The 13,055-nt window shown below is 47.1% G+C and overlaps 1 protein-coding gene across 1 annotated transcript in view; it reads right to left on the reverse strand.

The window, feature by feature from the left end:
* Window positions 1-673: 673 nt before the first annotated feature.
* The window catches only part of Fam171a1 (family with sequence similarity 171 member A1), a 126,604-nt gene continuing 114,222 nt past the window's right edge, over window positions 674-13,055 (reverse strand). The window contains 4 exon segments of the mRNA XM_052729606.1: window positions 674-1,950; window positions 1,953-3,600; window positions 6,487-6,601; window positions 9,637-9,753. Of these exon segments, the coding sequence (XP_052585566.1) occupies window positions 1,909-1,950; window positions 1,953-3,600; window positions 6,487-6,601; window positions 9,637-9,753 (1,922 nt within the window). The 3' untranslated portion in view covers window positions 674-1,908.

Here is a 13,055-nt window from a genome sequence, read left to right on the forward strand (position 1 = left end):
ATTAGCTTTATACTTACGTGGAATTTACAAATGAGGATTTGGTATGAAAGCTGTTGACAGCAAATACAGCTGCCTTAATTTATTTCTACCATTTTTTTCCTCACATTCTGACATCATCTCCATTAATAACTTTCTTTGAGATAGGGCTGGCCTTGAACTTATGTATCTGAGGATGACTCTGAACAGCTGCCCCTACCTCTCCCATAGAGTGTGCTGGCATTATAGGTGTGTACTACCCCACTTGATTTTATGTGGTACTGGTACGGAACCTAGAACTTCACAGGTGCCAGGCAAGCCCAACTGAGCTACATCCTCAGACCTCCGTTAACAATTCTGATGAACAGCATCATAAATCTGGGATATCTTTGGCTATTTTAACAAAACCGTCCTGAAACTGTTGCAAGACAAATTGATCTACAGCATAAAAAATAAAAGAGGTTTCTTGTAGAATGCAAGTATCTCTCCTTAACTAAAACATTACCAGGATGTTATCATGTGTTCTTGAGTGACAAAGGGAGATTTTTTTTAAAACCCCAGGACTAATACCTGGGTGTTTATGCATTCACCCCCCCAAATTTGAAGTCTTCCAAGGAATGAACAGCAAAGTCCTATTGACAATTTCCCAACAGACAATGGCCCAGAATGAATCAGAATGAACACAGATTTTTTTCCATCTTCCAAGTTTATTTTGAGTTTTCATTTTGGGACAACCAAGCAGCTCTTAAAGGAGAACGCACAGAAGAGTCATTCTGGCACTTTTGGATAGTACATAAGAGTGTTCTGAATAGTCACATTCAATCCCCTTGCTCAGCCCATACTCTCATCTTTGGTGAGCAAGACGGGCACATAGGATTCCAGAGTTAATACATAACCCTATATACAAACAGCCAGTGGAACAAGAACGATGGCCAGTGGCCGAAGGGATGGAATAGGATCGGGCATCTTTACAGCGTCCTCTAGTCTATCTTAGCTAAACAGAACCCACATTACACATGATAACTAGAGAGTATACTGCGTGGGAATGAGGATGCTGAGCACGAATGGCACTTGGCAGCATGCAGTTCAAAGAAAAAGGTATCATTTCGTAACTTTATATAAAATCCAGGCAGTTCAATTGAAAGGGTTAAGAAAAAACATAAAACTGAGGGACTGTCTGTTGTCACTGTAAAAAAGGCACTTGGAGTTAATGGGACCAGAACTGAAGGACTCTTAGCTGATAAAAATTTCAGTACAATTTCATTAAAAGGCTTAGATGATAAGAGACGACACTCAGGAGTTCCTGAAGAGAGACACTGAAATCAACCACAGAGAAGCAGAACAGATTAAAACAAGGAAATAAAAATTTTTACAACTGAATTGAATTCGTATTATAAAGAAAAAAAGCACCCCCCCCATGAAAAAAAAAGAGAGAGAAGCCCAACCAAAGCAAAGTGTAAGCAAAGCAACAAGACGAAGCAGCAATGCATAGCTTTCCTTTGAGATAATGCTGACTCCAGGAAACTACGTGCCACCCAATTTCCCAAGCTTCACAGTAGCATTATCGCGATAAAACGGAGGATTCAAACAATGCAAAAGGAGTTCCATCTGTTTCCAGAATCTGAGGGAGAACTGAGGTGATCCTTGGAGCACGGCAATACCACATGTGGTTTGTCAGCATCCCTTCTGGGACAAGTCAGGTCCATGGAATGACATACAGGTTTCCCAGCCACCTCCCTGGAGGGGCAGCATTTGTTAGTCATCCTTTATTCTGAGCCATAACCCTAATTTCTTTCTGCTACCGACGCAGCCCTGTCAATGCGTCGACTTCCATGGTTTTCACCCTTAAGCTTCTCCACACACAGGTATGCGCTTCCATGAGAAAGGATATTTGGCAATTTTATATTCCACATTTAGGGGCTCAATGATGGCTCATTTGATGTTAAAGGCCATCAAGGGTCTCTCCTCTCGTTTTTTTGCCAGGGGCTTTTCTTATCTTCTCCTTGGTCATCGTCATCATCATCATCTTCATCTTCATCATTGGCAGCTCTTCTCTGGTTGGGACTGGCTAATGGCTCCAGGGGGACGTCGGAAGTTCGTTTGGTTGTCTCCTCCTGCAAGCTGGGCAGCTGTCCCCCACTCCTCCGACCTGACCCTTCCAACAAGCATCTCAGAGCACTGTCCTCGGGGGTGCAGACTGTGGTCCCGCACTCACTGCTGCTCTGGTCCATGTCGTCCAGGTACACGAGCTGCGTGTAGGCCGTGCTGTCGTGCGCTCTGGGTTCTTTTTGCTGGTGCTCCTGAACAGGTGGGTGGCTCTGCTGGAGAGACAAAGGGTCTCCCCTTCCCTTCCGGGCAGATTTTGGTTCATTCATATCCACACCAGAGTCCAAACTGGCATCATTACTTCCATTCCTTCCAGCTCTTTGGAGATCAATGTATGAATGTCTAACGTGAGCATTGGACCTTCCGTCTAGGGAGACAAACCATGCCCGAGGGTGTGGAAGTGGCTTCCCACCCCCAAGCTCCATCAGCGCCTTTTCAGTCAGGAGTTGCACCTCACTGTTCATTTGAGCCAAAGCTGCATCATTCAGGGATGCTGGGATGGACAGAGACTCTGACATGGATGCATTCTGAGAGCCCCATTCCCGGGAACCTGCATCCTGCAGGTGTTGCTGAGAGATGGCCTGGGAAGACAAGGGTTGGCCCTGCATCTGAGAGGATGGGTGTGGGAAGATTCCCGCATGGGGGTTGGACAGCTCAGCCTGGAGCCTCCCTATTTCCAGCTGCTGGTCAGCGGGGACTACCAGAGGCTGGCTCACATAGGAGTGGTCCCCTGGAAGTTTCATATAATGAGCTGGGATGACCAAGGCAGGCAACACTTTCCTGTAAACGCTGTCGTTTACTTGGTCCACAGAACTACAGCAGATCAACTGGCCTGGCCTCGGGAAAGAAGTAGGTCTCTCCAGGTGATCGACAGATCGAGACATCATACATTCAGTAGGTCTGCGGTCCAGCAGTTGCTCTTTTTCAGGGGATGAAGGTGCGGGGTACATGTGTTCCTGAATGGTGAGTTTGCTTCCTGCCGATGTCAGGCCTTCTTGATCTTGCTTTTCAAATAAAGGCTGGGCGAGCATAGCATTGTAACTACCCCTGTAGTCATCATTGCCCGGGGGCTCGTAGCCTTCTCTTTCCATAGATTTTCTTGCCTTTAAGGGAAAAATCTCCACTGACTTATGGTAGTCTTTCCCCAGTGTCCCACTTGGTGTCAGATTATCAAAGGATGTTTGGCTTTTATTCTCTTCTTTGTGGGACAGCAGCTCCTCCCGGGAGCTGAATTCCTGTGAGGTACTATAGGAGAGCTTCAGCATGGGTGTGTGCAGGTCCCCCTCCCCATTGGGGGACATCATTTCTAAGTGCACCCCGCCCATCAGTTCCTTTGTCCCCGGGGCCTCTGGGCGGCTATGGCTGGAGACAGAGAGAGGCCCAGGATAGTCTGATGCTCGACGAGAGAACAGCAAGTTGATGTGAGACATGGATGTTGACTGATCCCTCTTGGAGCTCTCCAGGGCTGGGGGGAGTTGCAGTTTTCTGTGATGCTGACGGGGTTTCAAGCACTTCCTCCTGCAACCGAACAGGTGACATGGCACAAATGAGAGACTCGTGATGGCAAAGTTCCAGGTAAACCTACGTCAACTTCTGTGAGGAAAACCAAAACCATTTCTAAGCACCCGGAAGCCTCCTCTCTCCACACTCACATTCTTTTTTTCACACAGCAGAAAACTCTAGGGATTGAAGGTTCAGGATTTTGTAAGAGAAGCCAAGTTATCTATTCAATGGGCAACACCCAGGAGTCAACGACACACATTCTTTCTAATGTAACAGATACAGCATCAAAATAAGAATAATTTTGCTTTGATCATGAGATTTTCATCTCTTAGTGAGGGTTGAGGAGTATTATGAATGAACTGTATAACAGCTGTCAAGTTCTTTTCTTTTTTGGTATGTGTTTGTGTAGGGTTGCGTGCGTGCATGCGTGCGTGCGTGCGGTGTGCGTGCGGTGTGTGTGTGTGTGTGTGTGTGTGTGTGTGTGTGTGTGTGTGTGTGTATGGCGGCCAGTGATCAACTTTGAGTATTGTTCCTCAAGCATGATCCACCTTATTATTTCAGACAGGCTCTCTCATTTAACCTGGAGCTCATCAAGTAGGCTAGGCTGGCTGGTCAGTGAGCCTCAGGGACACACACTGTTTCTGCCTCCCCAGTGCGGGGATTATGTCATGGGTCACCATGCCTAGCTTTTGTATGTGGCATCTGAAGCTCCAATTCAGGGTCTCATGCTTGAACAGCAAATACTTTACTGACTGAGCTATTTCCCAAGCCCTTGTTAAGTGTGTGTGTGTGTGTGTGTGTGTGTGTGTGTGTGTGTGTGTGTGTGTGTGTTGCATATGCACAGTACACACTTGTGTAAGATGGAGGAGGATGTTGGATGTTCTCTGCCACTGTCCACCTTATTTTAGGATCTCTCAATGAATCTGGAGTGAGGCTGGCAGCCAGCAGCCAGCATTCCTGTCTTAGTCTCCTACAGCACTAGGAATACAGACAGGTGTGAGTGTGTCTATACTCATCTTTTTACATAGGTGCTAGGGATTTGAACTCAGGCTCTCAAGCTTGCACAGAAAGAGCTCTTACTCACTGAGGCATCTCCCCAACCCCTAAGCTCTTATAACTCCCTTAACAGCATCTAAACATACCCGAAAACATTAACATTTTCACATAACCTGTGGGCTCATCTGCAACTTAGATTACATGTTTGAGTTCTAGGTGATCTCTCATGAGAAAAACTAACATAGTTTAGGGGAAAAGAAAGAAGAAGTCGAAGGAGGAGAAGGAGGAGGAGGAGAAGGAGGAGAAGGAGGAGGAGGAGGAGGAGGAGAAGGAGGAGGAAGAAGGAGGGGGAGGAGGAGGAGGAGAAGGAGGAGGAGGGGGGGAGGGAGGAGGGGAGGGGGAGGAGAAGGAGGAGGAGGGGGAGGAGGAGGAGAAGGAGGGGGAGGAGGAGGAGAAGGAGGAGGAGGGGGGAGGAGGAGGAGAAGGAGGAGGAGGGGGAGGAGGAGAAGGAGGAGGAGGCGGAGGAGGGGAAGGAGAGGGAGGAGGGGAAGGAGAGGGAGGAGGAGGAGGAGAAGGAGGAGGAGGAGGAGAAGGAGGAGGAGGCGGAGGAGGGGAAGGAGAGGGAGGAGGAGGAGGAGGGGGAGGAGGAGAAGGAGGAGGAGGGGGAGGAAGAGGAGAAGGAGGAGGAAGAGGAAGAGGAGGAGGAAGATAAGAGGAGGAGGAGGGGGAGGAGAAGGAGGAGGAGGAGGAGGAGAAGGAGGAGGAGGAGGAGGAGAAGGAGGAGGAGGAGGAGGAGAAGGAGGAGGAGGCGGAGGAGGGGAAGGAGAGGGAGGAGGAGGAGGAGGAGGAGAAGAAGGAGGAGGAGGCGGAGGAGGAGAAGGAGGAGGAGGCGGAGGAGGGGAAGGAGAGGGAGGAGGAGGAGGAGGAGGAGGAGGAGGAGGAGGAGAAGGAGGAGGAGGCGGAGGAGAAGGAGGAGGAGGCGGAGGAGGAGAAGGAGAGGGAGGAGGAGGAGGAGGAGGAGGAGGAGGAGGAGGAGGAGAAGGAGGAGGCGGAGGAGGAGAAGGAGGAGGAGGAGGAGGAGGAGGAGAAGGAGGAGGAGGAGGAGGAGGAGGAGGAGGAGAAGGAGAGGGAGGAGGAGGAGGAGGAGGAGGAGGAGGAGAAGGAGGAGGAGGAGGGGGGGAGGAGAGGGAGGAGGAGGAGGAGGAGGAGGAGAAGGAGGAGGAGGCGGAGGAGAAGGAGGAGGAGGCGGAGGAGGAGAAGGAGAGGGAGGAGGAGGAGGAGGAGGAGGAGGAGGAGGAGGAGAAGGAGGAGGAGGAGGAGAAGGAGGAGGCGGAGGAGGAGAAGGAGGAGGAGGAGGAGGAGGAGGAGGAGAAGGAGGAGGAGGAGGAGGAGGAGGAGGAGGAGGAGGAGAGGAGGAGGAGGAGGAGAAGGAGGAGGAGGAGGAGGAGGAGGAGGAGAAGGAGGAGGCGGAGGAGGAGAAGGAGAGGGAGGAGGAGGAGGAGGAGGAGGAGGAGAAGGAGGAGGAGGAGGAGGAGGAGAAGGAGGAGGAGGAGGAGGGGGAGGAGAGGGAGGAGGAGGAGGAGGAGGAGGAGAAGGAGGAGGAGGCGGAGGAGAAGGAGGAGGAGGCGGAGGAGGAGAAGGAGAGGGAGGAGGAGGAGGAGGAGGAGGAGGAGGAGAAGGAGGAGGAGGAGGAGGAGGAGAAGGAGGAGGAGGCGGAGGAGGGGAAGGAGAGGGAGGGAGGAGGAGGAGGAGAAGGAGGAGGAGGAGGAGGAGGAGGAGGAGGAGAAGGAGGGGAAGGAGAGGGAGGAGGAGGAGGAGGCGGAGGAGGAGAAGGACTTCCAAATACCAATTGGATGAGAAATTCTACATTAAACACATATATTGCCAAAAATGGTAGCACTTTACCTGCAATAATATAAAAGGAGACACAGCAGAACCAAGAGAATGAAAGCCATTCCTCCTAAAATGGCCAAAAGAAACACCGTGTGATATGTGGTAATGTCCTGTGTCACAACGGGACCTAGAAAGTCAGAAACGTCTCATTTTAGAACTTGGAATTCCTTCAAATAAGAATAGGGATAATAAGTTGAGAATGTTTTGACTTTTTAAAAAACTCTTCCTGCCTGAGGGACAGAGCTGTGGCCAGTGAGAAACACCCCTTGGACGATACACTTGCGGTGCCATCCCTCCTGCCCATGACGATCGCCAGCACTTCAGTGGCCGGTAGTCCCTGACGCTCAAGAACCGTGAAATGCGCTTGTTTCCTCACTTAGAAGCGAGCCTCTCTCAGTAGCATGCTCAGCATTCTAAATACATGATCTTTTAATAAAAGAAAATGAATGCGGGATAAACCATTGAGTAGATCCTCATTTCGGAGATGAACCAAGAATCTGGGGATTTTACAAGGTAGGAAAAAATGGTAATGATTCCTGTTTTTCCTGGGCAATTATTGCCGTACAGAACACTATTTGCCTGAATGAATCACTTTAAATATATGATATAAATTTACCATGACATTAAAAAGTCAAGTCTGACCAAAATGCTTTCCTATTTAAAATAGTCATCCACATTATCTTTTTTTAAATTTTTATTTATTTTTATATAACAAGGCTAAGCTTGTATGGCCACAGACCTCTTGAGCACTTAAAGATAAGATCTGGAGAGACATACAAAACAAACAACTTTTACTTTACCTGTAAAGAACCCCAAGGGGCATGTTTAAGTTTTGCTCTTAATGTCTAAGGGCAATGTGAATCTGGTCTCCTAGAGTTAAGAGTGAAGTAATTCTGGCTTACATGTTAAGATTGGTAACAAAACCTCTGAACGAGAACACTTAGGCATTTCTTCTTGCCCAGTTTTCTGAGGTGTACAGAAGGGACACAGTGGCCTCCATATTATTTATAAACAAGCACCCATTTGCTTTATTAAAAATTTATTTTTGATGTTCAATGACAGATTTTTAGAAATATTTTTTAAGGGGACAAATTCTCATTGCCTGCCTTTCTCGCCTGCTTCCCCCGTCTCTCCTTTTCCAGGGTGTCACTATAAGCCCTGGCTGGCCTTGAACTTGCAGCGATTCTTCTGCCTCACCTCACTCGTGCTTGGATGACAGGAGCTTCTGCCAGCACTCCTGGCCCAGATCCTTCTGAGAGATAAATGAATCCAAGGAAGTTAACCAGGCTTTGGAATCAGTGACATTTCCTGAGTCCAGAAGAGAAGGAAATCCTCCCTCCAATATACCCACTTAGTGGGGTGGGAGGGAAAGTGGGGTGAGTGATGGCAATGGGTTCACACTGCCTTAAGTGTTCACGGGACATTTTAATACAAAGGTAATGTTCAAAGACATTGGATTTGGTCCTCCTTATAGAAAAAAAAGGAGAGAAGAGTGTGTGTCGGGGGAAAGACTCTGGGTACATAAAACTAGTCTTAAGGAGCTAAACTTTGGTTTGTTAAGCACTCAGAATGTAATTATTTTAGCCTTTGCCAAAAGAAATCATCATAAAACTCACAGCTAGACTTCAGTTCCTGCTTAAGCAGAGAATTAGAGAAGAAAACCCTAGTTGTTTTCTTCTTGGTTTGGGGCTCAGGGAGGCACAGCACCACTGCTATGTATTTTAATAAAAGTGATGGTGGTGAGGTTACCCGTGTGCGCACCCCCATGCTGCGCACGGTCGGGCTGGGGTGGGGTTGCTTTTCACAGCTCTGAGCTGCTTCCTTCACTGCATGGAAACTCCTGGGGACTTGTGTTGAGCAGCCCTTGCGCTCCTCTTTATAAAAGCGTATATTAATATTAATATTAATAATCTGCTGCATGGTGGGAAAACTGACAGCCACAGTTGTTTGAAATCTATCTTTAAAAAAAAAGGTTCACTTCAATACCTGGACTTTGTGGCTGTTACTCTGGTACCTGAGGTATTTCTTTTCCTTGGTCTACTTTTTGATACTTGGTATTAGGGAAATGGGGTGTTTCTGTGCCAGGCTCATGCTGGCAATGCTGTGAGAACAATTGCCTCTGAGAAAAGCACTCAAGAGTGTCAATTTTTCAGATGGGAATGTGGTATCCATGCGAAAGGTTTTTCCACACCTGTCTAGGAACGCCTCTATCCTCTTAGTTACTTTGGAGTCGAAGCATGAATCCTAGCGGTTCAACATTAATTCCGTTGCTAAAATATTTTGAGTCTTCATTTGGGAATGCATTGAAGGTGACTTTGTAAGAGGTACCGTTTAATCACAGCATGTTTTTAACCCACCTCAATCCCCTATCTAGAACTACATGTGTTTTAACATGTGTTAAAAAAACACACAAGTCAAAAACCAAGATGTACTCTGAGCATAAACACTGTTGAGGAAAGCGAATTTTCCAAGGTGGCAATCCAAGAGGCTTGGCTTTTTAAAGGCTTTTAAAGGATGGGAGCCATCCCTAGAAAGAATTCTCAGAAGAAGCACATTATTCTGGAATACCACTGGGATTATATAAGTGTGTGTGTGTGTGTATGTATATGTATATATATACATACACACACACACACACACACACACACACACACACACACACACACACACACGTATATGTCATGTCCTAAATAGGAGTCAATCTACATATCCTAACTGAAGGTTATTCTTTTGCACATTGGGCAGATGGCTTGTATTGAAGTTGTTCAGAATGCTAAGCCAAGCAGTTTGTCTCAAGAAGCCCTGGTAGTGGCTTCTTGCTGAGTGCTTGGCCTGCAAGTTTACATACACACCAGGCCACAGCTGTTTCAGGAATCAGGGAAGAGGTCGAAGCCTGCGCACTTTCATTGAAGAATTCCCTATGGCAGCTGCCCTGTCCGAGCAAAACGGGACTGGAGACAGGACCATTTCCATGCATTATGCCCGACCTCCATGGAAAGTTCCAGCCACAACTCCCCACCCCACAAAATAGCCTTCTCTATCATTTGATGTTTTTAAAAATAGGATGGGAACTGCCCATTGAAGTTATTTTTAAATGAATACTGAGCTCAGACCCCCCAAAGACACCCACTCAGATCACCACCACTGTTGGCTTTGTGTTACCTGGGATGGGAGGAGACATGGCTGCCACCCAGTACCCCAACTGGGGAGCAATGTACGTCCACGTGAGCTGGCTGCCTTCCTGGTGCACGAGGCCCAGACCACTCTTTAGCCACGTTCCTGTGGGATTCAGAAAAGAACTTCAGCAGGGCACATGGGTAACTCCTATTGCAGGCATAAATGTTTACAAAAGTCACTTTAAATATCATATTCCCAAATTGCTGGATAGCCTAGACTAGTGGTTATCCACCTGTGGGCCATGACCTACACAGGAGTTACACATCAAATATTTACATTACGATTCATAACAGTAGCAAAATTATAGTTATGATGTAGGAACAAAAATAATTTTATGGTTGGAGGTTACTACAACATGAGGAACTGGATTAAAGGGTCACAGCATTAGGAAGGTTGAGAACCACTGGCTTCGATAGTCACACTGATCTGAAGACTGTAAACAACTTTCTGTAAAGTCTTTACAACTTTCCTTCAGGGAAAAGTGAACGGTTTTGGGTTTTCTTTGTCTTATCAGCTAAATGAGTTTCAGTCACTTTATCAACCACTTCTCTTTGCAAACACAGAAAATCTTAGTAGAAGCCGTTGCCGTTCAGAAATATCACAGAGCAATGACAGCAGTGTCCTGGGGGTTGGTAGAGGTGAGAAAAGGGGAACCCAGAGCCGTTACAGTATTTACCTTCAAGCAAATAAACACATTTCTTATCCTCAGTTAAGGCTATGTTTCAATTATTTAGAACAGATTTGTTTACTCTCTTATCTATGTTGGCAGTGCCAGGGATGCTAGATAATTACTCTACCACTGAACCACATCCCCAGCCTTAAATTTAAAAATATCCATTCGTCGATGCTGTCTTTGCATATTCTGAGTAAGTCTGGTGTAGGCAATAATTTTAAAAAGCTCCCATTAAGGAAAATCTGCTATGTACTAGCTCACAACAGTATAGATGTCTTATATTCGTTATCTATAATTCTCACAACAACTCCATACCATATGATTTCATTTCCTTTTTTAGGGGGATGGGGAGATTGAAGACTAGTGGATTTTAAACGTTTCCCAAGGCCTGGGTGCTATGAGCACAGCACAAAGGGATGTGGGTCTGACTAACTCCAAGGCTGGGGCTGTTTCTTCTGCTGTATCATGCCACATTCCCATAGACCTTCCTGGAGACTGCTGGCATTGCTCTTCTCTAAAGTGTGTAGGAGAAGCCTTACTGATGGCGATGAACGAGTTCTAGGCTATTAGACTGTTTCCTAGCCCAAATGGCATCCGTGCTCACCAGCAGCAGGAACCCTGTATTGAGGCCTTTGACGGCCACTGTAGGCAGAAGGCAAGAGGGAGGCAGCCATCTAAGCCCTCGCAAGGCATGTGCACACCTCTCCGGAACCAGCATGGTGGCATGGGCTGTACACACAGGGATCCTTCTGAGCCCTCTCTACGCCTGCAATCACAGACCACCTGAAACCACCACATGTACAATCCTGGAGTACTATAGGCCTCACTGGATCAAGTGTGCCAAATATCTTATTTATTTATGCCCCCAAATTCCAGGTTCACATACTGCTAAGGCAAAAGTAGATTTTTTTCATACTAAAGGAAGAAACAAAACAAAACAACACAACACTTGGGCTGCTTCTAGGCGCTATTAGTTGCTATGGCAACACTCAAATGGAGTGGGTGGAAAGGTGCCTGGTGATGCTTCCTACTTTATACCCACCTCCTCTGCGCGGCAGCAACACAATGCAGGAAGGCAGGGGAAGCCAGGCATAGCAAGAGTTCTGCATTTGTGACTTTCAAATGCCACAGGCTAGACCATGGCTGTAGTGATTTTGGTTCAAGTTAGAGCACAATATAAGCTAGAAGGTTTCTAAAACGAGTGTGAGACCATAGACGCCCAGTTTCGACTCATTTCCTGAATCATGCATCATGTCAACTCGGAGACCACTTAGCATCAGAGAGAACCAGTAGCTCCACAGGCCGTCTAGGGAAACAGAAACAGAAGACACTGAACACAGTCAAGAGAAGAGTTTCTATACTGGGCAAGAAAGTTTCTCCGGAAGAAGAGAATGGATAATTTTCAGCTGCTCCCATCACCCCCTCATCCTCTCCTACTGCCATGACTCACATACCTTACCCACTCCCACGCAGAGGCTCCCCCACGAGCACAGCAGGCAGCATCTTCGGATTAGCCAGGATGCAGCCATGCATTCTTTGGTTTGCACTTTCCCCAGATTAGATGTTTGAGTCATTGCTCTTCAAATGGGGTGGATACTAAATGGGATCCAGCAGACAAGAGCTGGAAGCTGAGTCCTAATTCCTGTTCATTCATAAACAAACCGCCAACTCTGCCTAAGCTGCCTTTTACAATACAAGAAAATCAACTGAAACAGACTTGAAGAATTCCTCCAAGTTCCATGTGAGGCAAGCCAAGTGGGTTGGAGGTATTATCAATACCCCACGCCCACACCCACTGCCCAGCTCACTGGTCCCTTTTCCAGCCTGGAAGATTCGGTCTAGAAGTGATAGTGCTGCTGCCAGTGGAACACGGAAAGGCCATCTGCTAAAGATATCCTAAGTGCTTGGGAAGAACGTCAAGAAAATAGTGTCACCTGGGGTGGTGGAGCAGGGCTTGTCAGTAAGGACAACAGATGGGGAGGGAGCCAGGAGAGAGAAGATGACACCCAGGAAAGGGAACAGCATACAGAAGCATGAAACAGTGGACCAAAGACTGGGCAGTCAGGTTCAGGGGGAACAGGAGGTAGCAGATGGGCCAAGGCTGGGAAGAAGCTTTGCATTTGCCTGCATTGATCTTGAAATAAATACCATTAACAATGGGAAGCTACGGGAACCTGTAAACAAAGGACAACTATGGTCCCATGCCCTCTACTTAGGCCCTGCCTAGCTAGTCCTCATGACTGACTGCTACTGTAGTTCTAACCTCCTAGAGCTTTGCTTCTATTCAAAAAGATGCAAATCTGAGTTTGGGGAGAACTCATACTTCTGCATATTCTACATCTCTTCGTTCCTAGGAAAAGCTTTTACTGTATCATAATTTTCCTAAGACACATGTTGTAAACATGTTTTCAGTTTGATCTCCATCAGATTTACAAGCTCTGAGAATGCTGACCTATGTATTTTATGCTCCTTGTCTTCTGCTAAGTACCTACAAATATCTACAGAGTAGGAACTAACTGCACATTGAGTGGAACCTAGAGGCACAATCCAAAAAAACAGCACCAGTATCCTTCTGAGAAAGGCTGGGTGTGGTCGACAGGAAAGCTAGCCTAGTAGGGGTGTGACTAAAATGATATGCTCCCCTTCCAAATGGAAGGGAACGAAGCCAGCCGGGGAAGAGTCATTAACTTTGGCATGCTTTCTATAAAACGCACACACAGATAGTGACAAA

This window comes from Peromyscus californicus, unplaced genomic scaffold (assembly GCF_007827085.1).
Source record: "Peromyscus californicus insignis strain IS unplaced genomic scaffold, ASM782708v3 Scaffold_8__1_contigs__length_139910024, whole genome shotgun sequence".
Taxonomy (NCBI): Eukaryota; Metazoa; Chordata; class Mammalia; order Rodentia; family Cricetidae; genus Peromyscus; species Peromyscus californicus.